The following is a 20,507-nucleotide window of genomic DNA, read 5'->3' as shown; positions in this document are numbered from 1 at the left end:
AGAAACTCCTTCTCGAGAAAAGCTTCGTTTTTAGCAACGAACACTTTGCCCTCGGATTTGAGATAGAAGGTGTACCCAACTGTCTCTTTTGAGAAACCTATGAAGATGCACTTTTCCGCTTTGGGTTCCAGCTTTTCAGGCTGAAGCTTTTTGACATAAGCATCACATCCCCAAACTTTAAGAAACGACAACTTTGGCCTTTTGCCATACCACAGTTCGTATGGTGTCGTCTCAACGGATTTTGATGGTGCCCTATTTAAAGTGAATGCAGCTGTGTCTAATGCATAACCCCAAAACGATAACGGCAAATCGGTAAGAGACATCATAGATCGCACCATCTCTAATAAAGTATGATTACGACGTTCGGACACACCATTACGATGTGGTGTTCTAGGCGGTGTCAACTTTGAAACAATTCCACATTGTCTTAAGTGAGCACCAAACTCGAAACTCAGATATTCACCCTCACGATCAGACCGTAGGAACTTGATCTTCTTGTTACGATGATTTTCAACTTCACTCCGAAATTGCTTGAACTTTTCAAATGTTTCAGACTTGTGCTTCATTAAGTAGACATAACCATATCTACTCAAATCGTTAGTGAAGGTGAGAAAATAACGATATCCGCCGCGTGCCTCCACGCTCATCGGACCGCACACATCGGTATGTATGATTTCCAACAAGTCAGTGGCACGCTCCATTGTTCCGGAGAACGGAGTTTTAGTCATCTTGCCCATGAGGCATGGTTCGCACGTGTCAAGTGAATCAAAGTCAAGTGACTCCAAAAGTCCATCGTATGGAGTTTCTTCATGCGCTTTACACCAATATGACCTAAGCGGCATTGCCACAAAAACATGGCGCTATCATTGTTAACTCTAACTCTTTTGGTCTCAATGTTATGTATATGTGTATTATCACTATCAAGATTCAATATGAACAATCCTCTTACATTGGGTGCATGACCATAAAAGATGTTACTCATAGAAATAGAACAACCATTATTCTCTGACTTAAAAGAGTAACCGTCTCGCAATAAACAAGATCCAGATATAATGTTCATGCTCAACGTAGGCACTAAATAACCATTATTCAAGTTCATAACTAATCCTGATGGTAACTGAAGTAAAACTGTGCCGACGGCGATTGCATCAACCTTGGAACCATTTCCTACGCGCATCGTCACTTCATCTTTCGCCAGCCTTCGCCTATTCCGCAGTTCCTGTTTCGAGTTGCAAATATGAGCAACAGAACAGATATCGAATACCCATGCACTACTACGAGAGCCGGTTAAGTACACATCAATAACATGTATATCAAATATACCTGATTTTTCTTTGGCCGCCTTCTTATCAGCCAGATACTTGGGGCAGTTGCGCTTCCAGTGACCCATACCCTTGCAATAGTAGCACTCTGTTTCAGGCTTAGGTCCAGCTTTGGGTTTCTTCGTCGGATTGGCAACAGGCTTGCCGCTCTTCTTTGAATTACCCTTCTTCCCTTTGCCGTTTCTCTTGAAACTAGTGGTCTTATTCACCATCAACACTTGATGCTCTTTACGGAGTTCAGACTCTGCGACTTTCAGCATCGCAAACAACTCGCCGGGTGACTTGTTCATCCCTTGCATGTTGTAGTTCAACACAAAGCCCTTATAGCTTGGCGGCAGTGATTGAAGAATTCTGTCAGTGATAGCCTCTTGCGGGAGTTCAATCCCCAGCTCAGCTAGACGGTTTGACTACCCAGACATTTTGAGCACATGTTCACTGACAGACGAATTCTCCTCCATCTTGCAAGCATAGAATTTATTGGAGGTCTCATACCTCTCGATCCGGGCGTTCTTCTGAAAGATAAACTTCAACTCCTGGAACATCTCATATGCTCCATGACGCTCAAAGCAACGTTGAAGTCCCGGCTCTAAGCCATACAAGACTGCACATTGAACTACTGAGTAGTCCTCCTTACGTGTTAACCAAGCGTTCTTAACATCTTGGTCAGCCGTAGCGGGTGGTTCATCTCCTAGCGCATCATTAAGGACATAATCCTTCTTCCCAGCTTGTAGGATCAACTTAAGATTACGAGCCCAGTCTACAAAGTTGCTTCCATCATCTTTCAACTTAGCTTTCTCTAGGAACGTATTAAAATTCAGGGTGACTGTCGCGTGAGCCATGATCTACAACACAAATATATTCAAAGTGGACTTAGACTATGTTCAAGATAATTAGAGTTTAACTTAATCAAATTATTTGCTAAAACTCCCACTCAAAAAATACATCTCTCTAGTCATTTGAGTGGTTCATGACCCACTTACACTAGCTCAAGTCCGATCATCACGTAGGTTGAGTATAGTTTCAGTGGTAAGCATCCCTATGCTAATCATATCAACTATATGATTCATGATCGACCTTTTGGTCTCATGTGTTCCGAGGCCATGTCTGCACATGCTAGGATCGTCAAGCTTAACCCGAGTGTTCCGCGTGTGCAACTGTTTTGCACCCGTTGTACGTGAACGTTGAGTCTATCACACCCGATCATCACGTGGTGTCTCGAAACGACGAACTGTAGCAACGGTGCATAGTCGGGGAGAACACAATTTCGTCTTGAAATTTTAGTGAGAGATCACCTCATAATGCTACCGTCGTTCTAAGAAAAATAAGGTGCATAAAAGGATTAACATCACATGCAATTCATAAGTGACATGATATGGCCATCATCATGTGCTCCTTGATCTCCATCACCAAAGCACCGGCATGATCTTCTTGTCACCGGCGCCACACCATGATCTCCATCAACGTGTCGCCATCGGGGTTGTCATGCTACTCATGCTATTACTACTAAAGCTATATCCTAGCAAAATAGTAAACGCATCTACAAACACAAACGTTAGTTTAAAGACAACCCTATGGCTCCTGCCGGTTGCCGTACCATCGATGTGCAAGTCGATATTATCTATTACAACATGATCATCTCATACATCCAATATATTACATCACATCGTTGGCCATATCACATCATAAGCATACCCTGCAAAAACAAGTTAGACGTCCTCTAATTTGTCGTTGCATGTTTTACGTGGTGACCATGGGTATCTAGTAGGATTGCATCTTACTTACGCAAACACCACAACGAAGATATATGAATTTCTATTTAACCTTATCCAAGGACCTCCTCGGTCAAATACGATTCAACTAAAGTTGGAGAAACCGACACTCGTCGGTCATCTTTGAGCAATGGAGTTACTCGTAGCGATGAAACCAGTCTCTCGTAAGCGTACGAGTAATGTCGGTCCGAGCCGCTTCGATCCAACAATACCGCGGGATCAAGAAAGACTAAGGAGGGCAGCAAAACGCACATCACCGCCCACAAAAACTTGTGTGTTCTACTCGAGAAGACATCTACGCATGAACCTAGCTCATGATGCCAGTGTTGGGGAACGTCGCATGGGAAACAAAAAATTTCCTACGCGCACGAAGACCTATCATGGTGATGTCCATCTACGAGAGGGGATTTCCGATCTACGTACCCTTGTAGATCGCACAGCAGAAGCGTTAAGAAACGCGGTTGATGTAGTGGAACGTCCTCACGTCCCTCGATCTGCCCCGCGAACCGTCCCACGAACCGTCCCGCGATCTGTCCCATGATCTAGTGCCGAACGGACGGCACCTCCGTGTTCAGCACACGTACAGCTCGACGATGATCTCGGCCTTCTTGATCCAGCAAGAGAGACGGAGAGGTAGATGAGTTCTCCGGCAGCGTGACAGCTCCGGAGGTTGGTGGTGATCTAACCTCAGCAGGGCTCCGCCCGAGCTCCGTAGAAACGCGATCTAGAGGTAAAACCGTGGAGGTATGTGGTCGGGCTGCCGTGGCAAAAGTCGTCTCAAATCAGCCCTAATAGCTCCATATATATAGGAGGAGGGGAGGGGAGGCTTGCCTTGAGGCTCAAGGAGCCCCAAGGGCTGCGCCACGAAGGGAGGAGGAGTCCTCCTCCAATCCTAGTCCAACTAGGATTGGAAGGTGGAGTCCTTCTCTTCTTTCCCACCTCCTTTTTTTTTCTTTTCTCTTTGATTTTCTATCTATGGAGCATAGGGCCTTCTTGGGCTGTCCCACCAGCCCACCAAGGGCTGGTGCGCCACCCCCAGGGCCTATGGGCTTCCCCGGGGTGGGCTGCCCCCCCCCCCCCCCCCAGTGAACACCCGGAACCCATTCGTCATTCCCGGTACATTCCCGGTAACTCGGAAAACCTTCCCGTAATCAAATGAGGTCATCCTATATATCAATCTTCGTTTCCGGACCATTCCCGAAACCCTCGTGACGTCCGTGATCTCATCCAGGACTCCGAACAACATTCGGTAACCAACCATATAACTCAAATACGCATGAAACAACGTCGAACCTTAAGTGTGCAGACCCTGCGGGTTCGAGAACTATGTAGACATGACCCGAGTGACTCCTTGGTCAATATCCAATAGTGGGACCTGGATTACCATATTGGATCCCACATATTCTACGAAGATCTTATCGTTTGAACCTCAGTGCCAGGGATTCATATAATCCCGTATGTCATTCCCTTTGTCCTTCGGTATGTTACTTGCCCGAGATTTGATCATCAGTATCCGCGTACCTATTTCAATCTCGTTTACCGGCAAGTCTCTTTACTCGTTCCGTAATACAAGATCCCGCAACTTACACTAAGTTACATTGCTTGCAAGGCTTGTGTGTGATGTTGTATTACCGAGTGGGCCCCAAGATACCTCTCCGTCATACAGAGTGACAATCCCAGTCTCGATCCATACTAACTCAACGAACACCTTCGGAGATACCTGTAGAGCATCTTTATAGTCACCCAATTACGTTGCGACATTTGATACACACAAAGCATTCCTCCGGTGTCAGTGAGTTATATGATCTCATGGTCATAGGAACAAATACTTGACACGCAGAAAACAGTAGCAACAAAATGACACGATCTACATGCTAGGTCTATTAGTTTGGGTCTAGTCCATCACGTGATTCTCCTAATGACGTGATCCAGTTATCAAGCAACAACACCTTGTACATAGTCAGAAGACCCTGACTATCTTTGATCAACTGGCTAGCCAACTAGAGGCTTGCTAGGGACAATGTTTTGTCTACGTATCCACACATGTATATAAGTCTTCATTCAATACAATTATAGCATGGATAATAAACGATTATCTTGATACAGGAATTATAATAATAACTATATTTATTATTGCCTCTAGGGCATAATTCCAGCACAAGCTTGTTGGATTCAGGACGACAAGAGCTATCCAAACAACGAATGGAAATCTTAGGACTATGCAGATATGAAAATGCCAATGATATAGAGATGTGAGTCCTTTATGAATGAAGAACCGGCAGAAACTCCAACATCGAAAACATCATAGTAGATGCATATGGACTCCATTTTCGATGAACTCGAGCTTGTCATGAAGATGACCATAAACTCTAAAACTCACAAAGAGAAACACCAAATAAGAACCAAGAAGTATGATGCAAGAATGGAAATGGTTTGATCTCTCAACAAACGATACGATCGAGCTACTCACTTGAGAGCCCCCCTTGAAAGAACGGCAATCTATCCTAAAACAGAAAACCTATCAAGGGAAAACCTATACCCTGCACCTCGTCCTCTTGAGCTAGATGACGATGATCTTGGTTTCCTCAAGATGGACCACCTTCTTGATTGCGTTGGCTTGATGAAGACTAGTTGATTGCTCCCCCATACACAACATGGGTGAGCCGCTCCTCAGTATATCTTCACAAGTCTATTGCCACCACAATGGACAACAGGCTTCAAGCATGATATCTTCGTGCCGATCCACTTGAACTTGCACACCGCAATCTTGATGACGATCACCACTTGACGTCATCCTTCATGGGTTGTATGAGATCTTCCTCTAGACGCAAGCCCATGGATACACACCTAACCCCCATAGAACTCTCATGAAGACCATGGGTTAGTACACAAACACGTAATGGACAATGCTTACCATACCATGGGATCACTTGATCCCTCTCGGTACATCTTGTACGCTTTGTGTGTTGATCATATTGATTTACTCTTTGTCTGAGATCTTGATCAACCTTGTGTCTCTATGACCATTCTTTGGATAATACCTTGAATACCATCTTGGTCATCATATAAACTCCTTGAACCCAACAGATGGACTTCAAGAAGTGCCTATGGACAAATCCTATAAATATAACTTAAGGCAACCATTAGCCCATAGGAATTGTCATCAATTATGAAAACCACATATGGAGATATATGCTCTAACAGTAGGGCTTCGCCGAGCTCTACCGAACTAATCTAGACGAAGAAGACGATCTATGGAGCATCACGTGGCTTTTCAGGTGGTGGCTGCCCTCAAAACCTCCACTATATATAGGAGGGAGGGGTAGGTAGGGATCCCTCCCTCAAAACCTCCACTATATATAGGTGGTGGCTGCCCTCAAAACATACACCCTCGGAGATACCTACAGAGGACCTTTATAGTCACCCGGTTACATTGTGACATTTGATACACACAAGGCATTGCTCCGGTGTCCGGGAGTTGCATGATCTCATGGTCATAGGAACAGATACTTGACATGCTGAAACAATAGCAATAGACTGACATGATCATATGCTACTTTCATAGTTTGGGTCTTTTCTATCACATCATTCTCCTAATGATGTGATCCCGATATCAAATGACAACTCATGTATATGCCAGGAAACCTTGACCATCTTCGATCAACGAGCTAGTCCTATAGATGCTCACTAGGGATAGAGTGTTGTCTATGTATCCACACATGTATTTGAGTTTCCAATCAATACAATTCTAGCATGGATAATAAACGATTATCATGAACAAGGAAATATAATAATAACCACTTTATTATTGTCTCTAGGGCATATTTCCAACAGTACGGACATGCAAAACATCGCTCTCTACCCCCCGACCCATCCAGAGGAAGGAGGAGCCCGCATTTATTTAGCTTCCTCCACCATTTCATTCCCCGTCGTTTTCCGCCAAATTCCCACTATTTTCTCCCACCCTATCCTTCCTTCCACCACCAATGAATGGAATCGTTGGAGATGGAGCCAACAGATGTTGGGATTGTCGGTCCGGTAGGGCAGAAATGCAGGGAGTGTTGGACTGAAGTTCTTTTGGATTCGGGCATGTAAAAACTAAACATATTTGCCTCTTTTTGGTTGTATTCGGACATGCGATTCGGCGATGGTGTAATCCGGCGTGCTGTGTGGATCGGCGAGTATATTTGAATTTGAATTTACTAAGGGACATATACATGATAGGGTTAGATGATGACCTCCCGCATCCGTGTTCGTGGACTGGTTCCCCTGTCTGTGGATGGATGCAGGAGAAAATTTACGGGTTGCGATTGAAGATGCCCTTAAGAGTATCTTCAATAGGTGATGTAAAATAGGAATTAAGCATTTTTACATCATTATGGGGAAAAGGCGGTCTCCAACAACTGTCCATGATGCAATTTTTTGCAATAAAAAGTCACATCGTGATGTAAATTTTGGCTCTCATGATGTAAATATACACCACTCACGGCCATGCCCTAAAAGGCGAAACCACGTACGCGCAACTCTAGCCATAAGTCGGAAGGTTTTGCCCTGCCGCTCGCCTCCCACTCTGCCACCACGTCGACACCGCCGACCGTCCCCATGGTTGTGGTGTCCCTCCTTGGTTCCATTCTCTCCATAGGCGCAACCGGGTCGTCACCTCCCGCCCCTGCCGCCTCCATCAGCCATAGAAGAGGAAGCGGATTTACGCCTCCACGGCCAGCCACTGCTGTCGGGGAGGTGAAGAAGAAGACATATCCGCTGGTTGTGGACGTGGTGGAGGTGCCGACAAGACTCCACCCAACGCGTTCGAACAAAAACCGGTGCACTCGAAGATGGCGACCATGGCGCCGACGGGTGCTACCGTGGCGAGTGCTCGACCTCCGCATGAGGTTACCCACGCTACCTGAGGCTACCCCCATGCCGCATGCCATGGAAGAGGATCCACCGATTACACCGACAACTTATTTAAACTTTAATCAATTTGGGGAAGGGTACTTTTTGTGTTCATGTTTATATGATTTAGATGTTCATGTTTAGTTTTGTTTATGATTACTATGTAAAGTGGATGATGAAACTTTTTTACAATACACAAATGTTGCGAATCAATATTTTCCATCTCAAGAGTTTGAAGCACGAGATGATGAAGAGAATCTTGACATAGATGAAGAAGGCTTTGTTAATTTAAAGGGAAGAGTTGGGAATTACAACAACAACGATGATGTGTTGATTTTTAGGACATGGAAGAGAGTTTCTCTTGATGTGGTTATTGGAAGCGATCAAGCGTCCAATGCATATTGGTTGAGGATGAAGGAATTTTTGTATAAGTGAAAGAGAAGTGGCGTTTAAAGAACATCCACTTCCCTATGCCACCGATGAAACACAATAAATAGTGAGTGTGGAAAGTGGTCTGCTTATTTGTCAAATGTGGAAAAAATGAATCCAAGTCTCCGATGAAGCACTATGTTTGTGTGGATTGTTTTGGTGTCATGCACTTGATTTGTGGTTCAAATATGATTTTTAGATTGATTTATGTATGTTTGTGTAGACTTTTAGTACAAAATGTTGCGGCTGTCGCGCGGCTGCCCTATTTTTTACATCACCTACTGGGAAATTCGTATTCTAAATACATCACCTACTGAAGTTGGACACTTTTGATGATGTATATTTTACATGATGTTGTTTTTGGTCTGCTATTTTACATTACCTATTGAGATGCTCTAGGGGCTGAAAAGTTGTGATAGAAGAGTGATAAGCTGGTTATTGTACTCTGTTCGTTGACCTTGGCCGGGAGGGAGTGTGCATGCCGGAAGCGAGACTTCATGTTGAGAGTGAAGAAAGAGTCTCAAGAAACATGGGTATTGGTTGTTGAAGTGTTGAGAGTTGACTTCGTACCGTGTGGTTAGAGCATCTTTAACTCATCCTTAAAAGATGAAGCCCGTAAGATACGATAGCGGCATCACGCAAACTCAGGTACAATATATCACGTAAATTGGTACTGCAAAATTGAAAAAAATAAAAATTCCGTGCTAGAAATTGTTCATCACCATAGTAGTGCATACATACGAAATACATAATTCACGCTAGACATTAATCCTAGTTCGTCGATATCCTCACTCATCTATACCGAAGTAGTACTTGACGACCGTCTTGCGGAGCGCAGTGGTAGGATGGTGCTCAACCTTGGTGGCGGCGAGGTGGTCGAGATCACCTTCGTGTCCGGCAGCCACCGCACGGTCTAAAGAGATGAGCTCCTCATCGACGGCACATTACCTCTTGATGGCAAGATGTGCTCGTCGAGCACATTGAAGCCGACCCTTTCCTCTTGCCGCTCCGGCAGAGCCGGTCGTGGTTCCGCGCTTGCCTCGACCGCCATGGCTCCACAGTGTGCCTGGAACCGTCGCCTGAGGCATTCACCTTCATTAGGGAGGTACTTGTCCAACAAATCTTCAGCCATTAGCTCATCGTGATCTATCACGGTCGTGACATGGACGATGATATTATGGATGCATGTGTGCCTAGACGCCGATGACACAAGAAGTGGCGGCGACTCACATTCGTCATTGGAGGAAGGCATCTTGCTCCACATCGTCGGCTTTGGTTTGATGACCTTGAGTTCGAGCACCTTTGGAATCTTGCTTGGGTTGCGGAACCACGCGTCCACGACGACCTCGCGTTTGTCCTCCGGCGACCTGATTTGGATTAGCTCGCCGCCTAGCCTGTTCAGGTACACGATGACGGCCCCTAGCTCCCATGCCTCCTCGGGTAGCCTTTCGAAGCTCATCATGCTCTTGTACTGCAGCTCGACGGGAGCACCGTGCACCTTACGGTGCTAGCGAATGAACGAGATCCAAGAGCCAACGCATTTCACCTGCATTGATGATTCGAGCACGCATGTGCACATCCCTCCTGCTTGAAGGTGGGCCAAAGGTCGTGCGAAGGGGTGGCCTCCTCGATGCACACCTGCGAGGGCAAGACTAATGCTTTCTTCTCCAAAGCATTAAGCATGGCCGTAATCCGGCTGGAGTTCTGGCTCCCCTCGCCGCCACACCTCCTGCATAAACTTCCACCCAACTCACCAGTGTCGGTTCGCATGACTTCGTCCACCGGCGTGCATCGACTTTGTTGGAAGAACAATGACAACACACACCGACACTGCTGGAAGGGCAACGACAAAGGATATGTCGTGACCGTCCTCGACGCTCTAGCCATTCATGGATTTGGTGCGGGGATTGAGAAGGGGAAGTGGGAGAAAGAACTGCCGTGGCGGGGATTGGGGATTTAGGACATGTTTGGCACTGCTCCACTCCATCAAAATCAGTTTTGCTCCACCAAATTTACTTTGGAGCGGTTTCATACAGAAGTTGTAACCCTTTTTAAGAGAGTGTTTGGCTTTCATCTAGCTCCAGTTTCAAGAATAAGAAATTTGGTGGAAAGGATCTATCTGATTGGATGAGTGGGGAGAAACGAAGGGGTATTCACTTACTCGTGGCAGTGGTGAGTAATTCCCTTCAAACTCCAGCTTCTACATTTTTTGGAGCATCTCCTAAAGAGCTTCACAAATAACATGGAGTTGTATCCCATATTTTAGTTTTTTTGTGAAGCGGCATATTATGAAGCTATCCCTTTTGACTTGCATTTTTCTCGAACCAAGCTGAATTTCTAAGAATGGAGCAGTCACAAACAATTCCTTAGAAGAAAAGCGGATCTGGGTGGAGAGCATGTTATTTTCTAGAAACGACAGGGATGTGACCACAAAAAAGAGTCTGACACCAGGGGGTAAGTGGGGCACCAGGATGCTCGACCGTCGAGGGACCATAATTATATCATAGAGTGTTTCATATTCACATGTACTCCTTCCGTTCCTAAATATAAATCTTTTAAGAAATTTCACTAGAGGACTATATACGAAATAAAATGAGTGAATCTATACTCTAAAGTATGTCTATATACATCCGTATATAGTTCCCGAGTAGAAAATGTAGAAAGACTTACATTTAGCAACGGAGGGAGTATAAGGACCGTATTGAAATGTTTTTTGATTTGGAGGACCAAATCGTAATGCGTGAGAGAGTTTCAGGGACGAAACGATGTATTTTTCTCTCCTTATACGCGCCCCCCTTCAACCACCATCCGCATCTGAGCTTCTTCCTCCTCTCGTCTCCTCCACGGCCATGGCCATGCCCTGTCGAGCTCTCTCATCCTCCCCTAGTTCTTCCTCCCACCTCACAAAGGACATATCAAGATTCCCATTCTCCACGGCCATGACGTCTGATGCTGGGCCAGCCGTAGCCCCGGCCTCGGCGAGTCAACCGTGGCCGTGGCCTTGGCGGTCGTGGCAACGGTGAGCCAGCCGTGGCCATGGCGCAACGTTGACGATGCAGCGCACCACTTCCGGCCCTACGGTGATGTGGCGATTTATCTTTGGTTCTCAGCTGTCCCGTGGGCCGTGGTAGTTTGGGATCTGATGCCTGTTTGATCTTCTTTCAGAAGGCTGGACCGTCAGGGAGACGATGAATCGTTCAGCCGCGAGCCAAGCAGCCCCATGGCGGAATCGGATTTCCGTCTTCGACCGCCAGTGAGGTGTGAATTTTCCGTTGTCTGTTGGAAAGTTTGCTCGGATTTCTTGAAGCAACCGCAATTCTCGCCTTTTGGCTCGTTTCCCCCAATTCTGTTTGAACAAATCGACATGGTCTTACTTGGTTTTCTTTGAATTGCTCACTTCTGAACAGACTTCGGACCAATTTTTTTTTTTTGCCTACCCAAACAAGGCATTCCATCTCCATTTGCACGGCGTACAGTGTGTTGTTCCAATCTGAAACATTTTGAGCAAGCAAACCAGCATGGCCTTCCTTTGCGTCTGCACGTTTCTGCTGGACTGAAACTTCCCCCCTACACATGGCCATTTGCTCTTCTGTCTTCGAATAAGTGTCTCTGCTGATGAATGGACAATTGAGCAAATCAGCATGTTTTTTTTTTCGAATTGTTCACTCCCGAACAGCGCAATCCATTGCACGACCTACATTGCGAAAATCTGGGCTCTGTCACTACGTAACCGAGTGCCATCTGGGCCTAAGCCCCGTCGACGCACTCCGGCGACTGTGTTTCTCGGCCCATCGCGCACCGGAGTTTCCAGCTTGGTAATTCGTTGGCGTAACCGCTCGTCCCTTCTCCCGCCCTCTCTCGCCGCCGATACAAAGCTAGCCAGCCAAGGCTCCCGTCGCCCAGCATTTGCAACCTGCCCTCTACCCTTCTGGCCACCGCCTCACCCGCAGCTCTCCTCCTCCCACCGCCGCCCCCTCCTCCCCCGATCGGCCGGCGTCATCATGGACCCGGAGGACATGGTCGACCTGGACCGGTCCGAGATCGCGAGCTCTCGCGCCGATGAGCTCAACCGGCGCGCGCTGCTCTTCGTTCTCGGGTAACGAGGGTTTCATCGCTTGTTCTTGCTCTCGTCTCCCAATCTCTCCCCAGGTTCTTTACCTCATCCATGTCCCCGTGTCGTGCTACCTCAGGGCCACGGGCGGCGGCACGGTGGGCCGAGTTCTTGCGGCCGCCACGCGCGCCAGGCTGCCTGCCGCCATACCAGCCACACGGGCTGCCGGAAGTGCCGCGAGAGTGGCGAAGACGCCCCCCGCCACTTCTGCTACCTCGTCGGTTGCTGCGGGAGCAGCCAAGAAGACGTCGCCGACCCCTTCCGCCGCACCCTGGGTGGGTTCTGCTACCTCGTCGGTTGCTGCGGGAGCAGCCAAGAAGACTTCCCCGACCCCTTCCGCCGCACCCCGGGCGGGTTCTGTTACCTCGTCGGTTTCTGCGGGAGCAGCCAAGAAGACTTCCCCGACCCCTTCCGCCGCACCCCGGGCGGGTTCTGCTACCCCGTCGGCTGCTGCGAGAGCAGCGAAGACGAAGACGGGGCCCGACCCTGCCGCTGCACCCCCGGCGGGTTCTGCTACCCCACCGACTATCCCTTCCATGGTACTATTCTGCAAACCCGCAAGTTTTTCATAGACGATATTCCTGTTCATGTCGTGGATTCATCCTGGGATTTAGAGTTATTGGACATTATAGAAATCTTTGTTCAGGTTGATGTCTTCTTGCTAGTACTAGTGAGGAAATTGTGCCCAAGATTAGATACGCTCCAAATGGTACTCATATAAAATGTCACCGGGTCTAGAATTGCTCAAATAGCATTATAAATACTAGCACTGACACTGCTCAGAGTATCCTGGATGGTTTAGCATTGTCATAGTCATGTTCAGTTTTCGTTTTGACTGGATTGCTGAGTTGCTTGTCTCGTAACTAGGATTCTGCAAAAAAACTGAAACAGAACTGGCTCTAACTGGCTTGGTTTCTCAGTGATGAGGATTATTTTCTGACCCGACGATTAATTAGTATTATCATGTTTTTCAATCCTGTTGTCATTTATTGACTGTGTTTTTTCTGAATGAAAGGGGTTCCCCCCTGCCCCATTCATTAAAATGAAGCAACATCGTCTTACAAACCTCCAAAGCCACTATAGAAGAATTAAACAAAAACACAGCCTAGGCTAAAAGGCCAACACTTGAAAGTTTTTAAACCAGCAACCACAAACTGGAAAAGAAAATATCAGCACTGACACGTAAGGAACGTTAGAATGCTATTTATTACAGACCAAAGAAGGAAAAGAGAGAAAGACTACTCGGCTCCCCGATGGCCTCCCAGCGTCATCTCCACGCGATCCGAAGCAGCTCCCCACGCTTCCTGTTCTGCAACCTGATATAATCCCGCAGAAGAACTGCCTGAGCATCAGCAAACATTATTTTTCCATTGATTCAGATAAACGTCCAGCTTGGCAAGAATGCATTTTACACTTCTCCAAGATCGACCCTGAAAGCAAAATTCATTCCTTAGATTCCAAATGCTCCACAAGGAGGCAGCAACCATCATGTTTAGTACAGCATTGGTCTTAGGACTACCCCACAACAATGGAACATCATCAAAGCTTGAAATATGTGGTCTATTAAACACCTCAGAGATAAATCCCCAAAGCTGTTGATCAACCACACAATCAAAGAACAAGTGTTGCACTGATTCCTTACAGCTACAGAATAGACAAGTAGGATCTTCCACCGGTCTACGTTTTTCAAGGTTATCTCTAGTTAACACTTCATTTATTGACTGTCCAAGCTGTTTCCTCAAGTGTCTGACTGTCCGTTTCAATCCTGCTGTCATTTGTTGAATGTCCAAGCTGTTTGCTTAAGTTTCTTACTGGGCTTTTCAATCTTATTGTCATCTGTTGACTGTCCAAACTGTTTGCTTAAATTACTGACTGTGCTTTTCCATCCTGTTGTCTGTTTGCTTAAGTTTATGACTGTTCATTACAATTCTGTTGTCACATGCTGGATATTATCTTGTAGTTCAAGGTTTCATGTTGTTGATACTCATAGAATGCATAATTGGCTTTAGGATCCCGTGAAAGCAGTAAATGATGCCATCTCGAAGGTCGAAACTCCTGTTTTCTTCCCTTCCAGGATCGCTAACACTTACAATGAGATCGTAAAATTACTACCTCATGCCGGATGGCCTGCATATCTTTTGGAGAAATATTCTGAAAAAGGATGCTCTGATGTTTGTCCTTTCACTGGTAACCTGTTCTCCTTTATTTGTTTTATTGTATGTTTAAATGTGACTTCTAACTGTTCTACTTTATTTGTTCTATTGTATGTTTAAATGTGACCTCTAACGTGTTGATTCACAGGTAATGGTGAGTTCTCCCCGTTTCCTGTCCAGAGACCAGCAGTGACTGTCCAGAAGCCAGCAGTGGCTGTCCAGGTGCCTGTAGAGGTAGATGAGAAGCATCATGCAGAGGAAGACAAGGGGGATGCAGAGGTTGGTGAGAAGCAGCCTGCAGATGGAGAGAATGCTTGCTTTTTTCATGAGATTGGCAAAAAGGCTTCTGGTATGTTCTGCCTTCAGTAACTATCTGTGGTCTGATGTTATGGTTTCAGACATTTGTTTACTTATTATTATTTGTTTCTATCCTTTGTGCAGATTTGCTGTACAAGGACTATACTTCCGGGCTGAAGTTGATAGCTGACTGTAAAGTGCTTGATACTGCTGTGAGTTCGCTTGTTCAACTTCTTTTTTGTGCTGAGTAATTTTGCTTTGTGCCTGTCGACTTGTTTTGCTGTGTAAAATGTTTACTGTCTTCTGTTCATTCAGTATGTCTTTTCTTCATAACTAGTGAGCTGGCACGACGGTCATCATATATAAAAATTTCAATCTGTTAATAGTGTACTTCATCTTGTAGGTTCTTCTGTCTGGTGGCTCTGAGCAAATTGGAAAACCATCTTTGAGATTTGAGTTGTCATCTGATACAAAGGCAAGTTGCTTTTTGTTGCCCCCCCTTCCCCCCTTCTCTCTATCTTAGATGGTTGATTGTCAAACTTATTTGTTTTTTGTATCTTCAGCTTATCAAACTTACAATTGATAATGTGTTGAGGCCTGGTTTGAAGGGACTCCTGTCTATTCCTATCTCCTCCGGGAGCTCATCAAAGGTACTGACCCTCCCTAGGTGGCTGTGTATGAACGGTGGTAAATTATTGTTGTGTAGATAATCATTTTTTTTTGTTAACTTAGGTGGACAGTGGCTGTGTATGAGCAATGGTAATTTCCTGTTGTGTAGATTATAATCATTTGTTTCGTTAATTTAGGCGGACGATGGCTGTGTATGAATGGTGGCAATTTCCTGTTGTGTAGACAATCAATTTTTTCCGTTAATTTAGGTGGACGGTGGCTGTGTATGGGCGGTGGTAATTTCCTGTTATATAGATAATCAAGTTTTTTCTTTAATTTAGGTTGATCTTCATTGTCGCCACCTTGGTGCCTGTATAACTGGAAGTTCTGAGCTACAGGGATCGCCAATAGTTTGCTTATCTGCCGTGATTGGCACAAGAAACATTGCTTTAGGTGCTGACTTTTCGCTCGTCACGAAGTCCCTTAATGCTTTGGGTGCTGCTGACTCCGTTGAAACCAAGCTCCTGAGATTTCCCAAGTACACCTGTGGTTTAATTTTGTCAGAAGGAGACGTGGACGCTTCTTTCACAATGTGAGTCAGTTACTTGTGGCTTTTCTGCACAACTTATACACAATCATTGCATTTTAGTGATACTAGCATTACCAATTTTCAATGCTAGGGAAAATGCCGACATTCTCACAGCAACTTACTACAAGAAGCTAGATGAGACGACCTCCATTGGTGCCAAGGCGCAACGTGTTCTGTCTTTGAATGACAACTCTCTTGAAGTTGGCTTTTCTCATGCCCTGGATCCGAACACGACTGTGAAGGCGAAGCTTAGCAGTGATGGAGCAGTGAGCGTCCTGCTCCGATATGACCCCAAGCCCAAATGCTACATCGCCTTCTCCGCTGAGTCCAAGACCCAAGCCTCTCAGAAGGAAACCAAGTTTGGTTTATGTGTTGTGCTAGGGGCGTGAGTGCCACCTTCTTTAGTTTAGGTCCTTGATTTTTGGTAGCATATGGTACAGTATGTGCAGGTGGATGAAGTCTCATGCGCTGATTTCTGGTCTCTTATGATGTTGAATTGCCTGTAATGTTCATCGGCTGAATACTGAAACTCATCTTGGCGAGGAAAGGTTTTGTCAATAGATGTGGATTGTGTTGCAAGATGTTTCCATCCTTTTTCCGCTTTTGCACCATTTTCAAGTCTAGTGTTTTCCTGATAAACCTTGAAATGTTCCACCATGGTTGTGCAGTTTCACAGTTCCCGTTGTAGAACAGCTTCTCCTGGTAGATTTCTTTGACGGCAAGAACTTTTGTGCTGTTGTGGTTCATCGCTAAAGCTTCTTTACGTGTTCATATAAAGCTTGGCTGTTGGAACGCTGGTTGTTCAGCATCAATTCAATTCCATTGCTCCAGCAATTCTACAATCAAAATAAGGTCCTGACATCAGCTGCAATAAGGGCTCGTTGTCATTATGTTAATAAAAAGTGGTTCAGTGGTATGTTAACGAATTGGTCGATTACGAAAACTAGACTTTCTCAATTTAGAGACTTAAAAGCGGAAGAAAAAATTGGAAAATTCCACCATCTCCCAAAAAGAGATGTGGCAATCTTGAAGAGAAAATTATCTACCTTACAAAGGTATCTCGGCGGGATCAAATATATGACGAGATTGCCAGACATTGTGATCGTCCTAGCTCTGCTCCTCTTCCTCCCAACGGCCAGTTGTCGCGGCCCCTCGCAGCGCGCTGCTGGGTCTCTCCGTGGCGGCAGAGGGATTTGTTGAGTAATTAGGTAATTTTTCGAGTATATTAATCCAGGAGATAATAACTAGCATGACATTGCCTAGACTAATGACATACTGATCATGAACTAATCTAGCACATACTACACACATAGTTGATACATCTATGCATGCAAGTAGTACTGCTAGGATTAAAACGAACAGGAGTGGGATAAACGGAGAGGCGGGGTTTCGGAGGCCTGCTCTCCCGTCGACCGTGTATGCGGTGAACGGGACGGAGTCGCCGGCGGCAGCAGCAGCAGCAAAGGAACGAGCGCGTGAGGCAGATGTGATTTGATTCTCGCGTCGGCTAGGGTTGGCGTTAGCCCTGCTTATATAGGCGACCGGGTGGAGAGACGTGGGCTGAACCCACGTCCGAGTCGGTAACAGCCCACGATCCGACGTCTCAGATCGTGGCACATCCGTTACGTATTCTCCGTTCCTGACCGGCAAAAATAAGCGCGTAGGTATGAGCTCGGTTCATTCCCGCAACCCGCGGCGCGTCGTGACGAGGCGAGGCACGGCGGGCGGCGGAGGAGGAGTGCACGAGGGCCTCTTCTCTTCTCACTCTTCAATAGCATGTAGAAGAGAGACCCTTATAAAGGGGGTCCAACTTCTTCTCTACTAGCGGGGTGGGACTAAACTTTCCACCACCACCTTGTCATGCCACCACCTACACGGGCCCTTGGAGATTTCTGAAATTCTCTTATGGTCCTAAGGCCCACTACTAATTTCAACAATCCCCAATCAGATCTCAAGGGCACATCGTGTTCCCTCATTTCAATCACTGTTTTAATATACCAGCATTTCAGTGAAGACCTGTTAAGGTTGAGCTTCACCTAGAACAAGCAGCTACACCCCTTTACAACTGAACAATGGACTATGCCTTGAATTGTCAGTTTGGCGTAAAGAAGCTTCACCACAAGTCTTACTAGTACTAGGCTACCGAAGGCTGACCCCTCGGGTGGAGCATATTAGTCACACTCCTGGCCTATTCATGAGTTTACTAGAGATCACCCCAACCTCATAGACTGTGACCAGCAGTCAGGCTCATATAGGTGTGTTCCTCCAAAGATCGCTATGTAGGACAACATCTTGCTTACACAGAAGCTTTAGAACACATTAAGACATTAGTCATCCTACCATACAGTATCCGAGAGCATTGCATCTCCAACGGAGTGGGTTAGTAAAGTTACTCTCCTCAGTTCACCACTGGCTTGTTTTCCCAGGTCCTACTTCACGGGATCTCCGATCATATAGGTTGGGTTACTGCCATGTCAACTCATGTGGGTCTAATACCCATCTCCCTCGATGCACTATCTATCACAACACGTGATAGCCCTTTAGCAAAGGGATCTGCCAGATTGTTAGCCGTTTGGATGTAAGCCAACGCTATCACTCCGGAGTTTCTCAAACGTCTGACACACTTCAATCTCATTCTTATATGTTTGTTGGACTTCATATTGTCCTTTGAACTCTTCACTTTGACAATAACTATCTAATTATCGCAGTTCATAAGGATAGCCGGAACCGGCTTCTCAACCACAGGTAAGTCCATCAAAAGATCTCGAAGAAATTCTGCTTCGACACCAGATGTGTCTAATGCTGTTAATTCTGCTTCCATTGTCGATCTCGTTAAGATCGTTTGCTTGCAAGACTTCCAGGAAACAACACCACCTCCAAGAGTAAATATATACCCAGTAGTGGCCTTCGTCTCATCAGCATCAGAGATCCAATTCGCATCACTATACCCTTCAAGTACCGATGAGTATCCCATATAGTGAAGTCCGTGGTTGACAGTACCTTTCAGGTAGCGCATAATTCTTTCAACAGCACGCCAATGGACATCGCCCGGGTTTGCAACAAACCGGCTAAGTTTGCTCACAGCAAACGCGATGTCAGGCCTTGTTGCACTAGCTAGGTACATAAGCGAACCGATAATTTGAGAGAATCTCAATTGATCTATAGCTGTGCCTTTGAACTTTCGAATTAGCACACTAGGATCATATGGTGTTTGAGAAATTTTACAGTCTCAAAATCTTCTCAACATAGTGGGATTGCAGAAGTGTAATCCCACCCTCATCATCTCTCAAAAGCTTGATGTTCAAGATAACATCAGCCACTCCAAGGTCCTTCATCTCAAAGTTTTGAGACAGAAAGGACTTAACCTCCTCAATCACCTTGAGGTTGGTTCCAAATATCAGTATGTCATCAACATACAAGCACAGTATAACTCCTTCGCCCCCACCATGGCGATAGTATACACATTTATCAGCTTCATTAACAGCGAAGCCAACAAATGTCAGAGTTGTATTAAACTTATCATGCCATTGCGTAGGTGCTCGCTTCAGGCCATATAAAGATTTCAACAACTTGCACACTTTTCCTTCCTGACCATCTATCACAAATCCATCTGGCTGTTGCATATAGATTTCCTCGTCTAGCTCTCCGTTTAGGAAAGCCGTCTTAACATCCATTTGATGAACAAGAAGACCATGTGAGGCTGCCAACGAGAGTAGTACTCGAATGGTGGTCAGTCTGGCCAGATGTGAATAAGTGTCAAAGAAATCTTCTTCTTCTTTCTGGGCATAGCCCTTAGCCACAAGCCTAGCCTTGTACTTTTCGATTGTACCATCGGGCCTAAGCTTCCTTTTGAACACCTACTTGCATCCCAGTGGTTTACAACCATATGGACGATTAGTAATTTCCCATGTCCCATTAGCCATGATGGAATCCATCTCGCTATGGACCGCAGCTTTCCAGTAATCAGCATCTGGAGAAGCATACGCTTCTGAAATAGAAGTGGGATTATCATCCACGAGGTATACGAAGAAATCATCACCAAAGGTCTTTGCAGTTCTTTGTCTCTTGCCCCTACCAAGGGTTTCCTCGTCATCGTCCTCAGGATTATCATCATGTGTTTGTTCATAATATTCCATAGGAATGGCAGGCTCAGGAGTTTCCTTAGATTCCTGTCTAGAAGTGCTTTGCATATCTCTCATGGGAAAGATATCCTCAAAGAATGTAGCATCCCTCGACTCCATAATTGTACCAACCTTCACGTCAGGTACCTCAGATTTCACTGCTAGAAATCTATAGCCTACGCTATTCTTAGCGTATCCCAAATTAACGCAG

At 45.8% G+C, this 20,507-nt stretch overlaps 1 protein-coding gene across 4 annotated transcripts; it reads left to right on the top strand.

Annotated features, from left to right (window-relative positions):
- The first annotated feature begins 11,215 nt into the window (after window positions 1–11,215).
- LOC123408922 lies at window positions 11,216–17,153 on the top strand. Of its 4 annotated transcripts, XM_045101948.1 has the most exons (10): window positions 11,219–11,496; window positions 11,582–11,674; window positions 12,607–13,066; window positions 14,537–14,714; window positions 14,829–15,029; window positions 15,122–15,189; window positions 15,381–15,452; window positions 15,541–15,627; window positions 15,928–16,178; window positions 16,267–17,153. In XM_045101948.1, exons 2-10 carry the CDS (start codon window positions 11,637–11,639, stop codon window positions 16,562–16,564), a joined length of 1,653 nt encoding a protein of 550 aa, XP_044957883.1. In that variant the 5' UTR covers window positions 11,219–11,496; window positions 11,582–11,636; the 3' UTR covers window positions 16,565–17,153. The 4 variants fall into 4 exon arrangements, with proteins under 4 accessions (XP_044957884.1, XP_044957885.1, XP_044957882.1 ...); XM_045101949.1 differs by lacking the exon at window positions 16,267–17,153 and adding an exon at window positions 15,710–15,736 and having other exon boundaries at window positions 11,216–11,496; window positions 11,582–13,066; window positions 15,928–16,020; XM_045101947.1 differs by having other exon boundaries at window positions 11,218–11,496; window positions 11,582–13,066.
- Window positions 17,154–20,507: the final 3,354 nt, after the last annotated feature.

Source organism: Hordeum vulgare, chromosome 7H, assembly GCF_904849725.1.
Source record: "Hordeum vulgare subsp. vulgare chromosome 7H, MorexV3_pseudomolecules_assembly, whole genome shotgun sequence".
Taxonomy (NCBI): domain Eukaryota; kingdom Viridiplantae; phylum Streptophyta; class Magnoliopsida; order Poales; family Poaceae; genus Hordeum; species Hordeum vulgare.
This window is presented reverse-complemented; position numbering and strand designations above follow the sequence as displayed.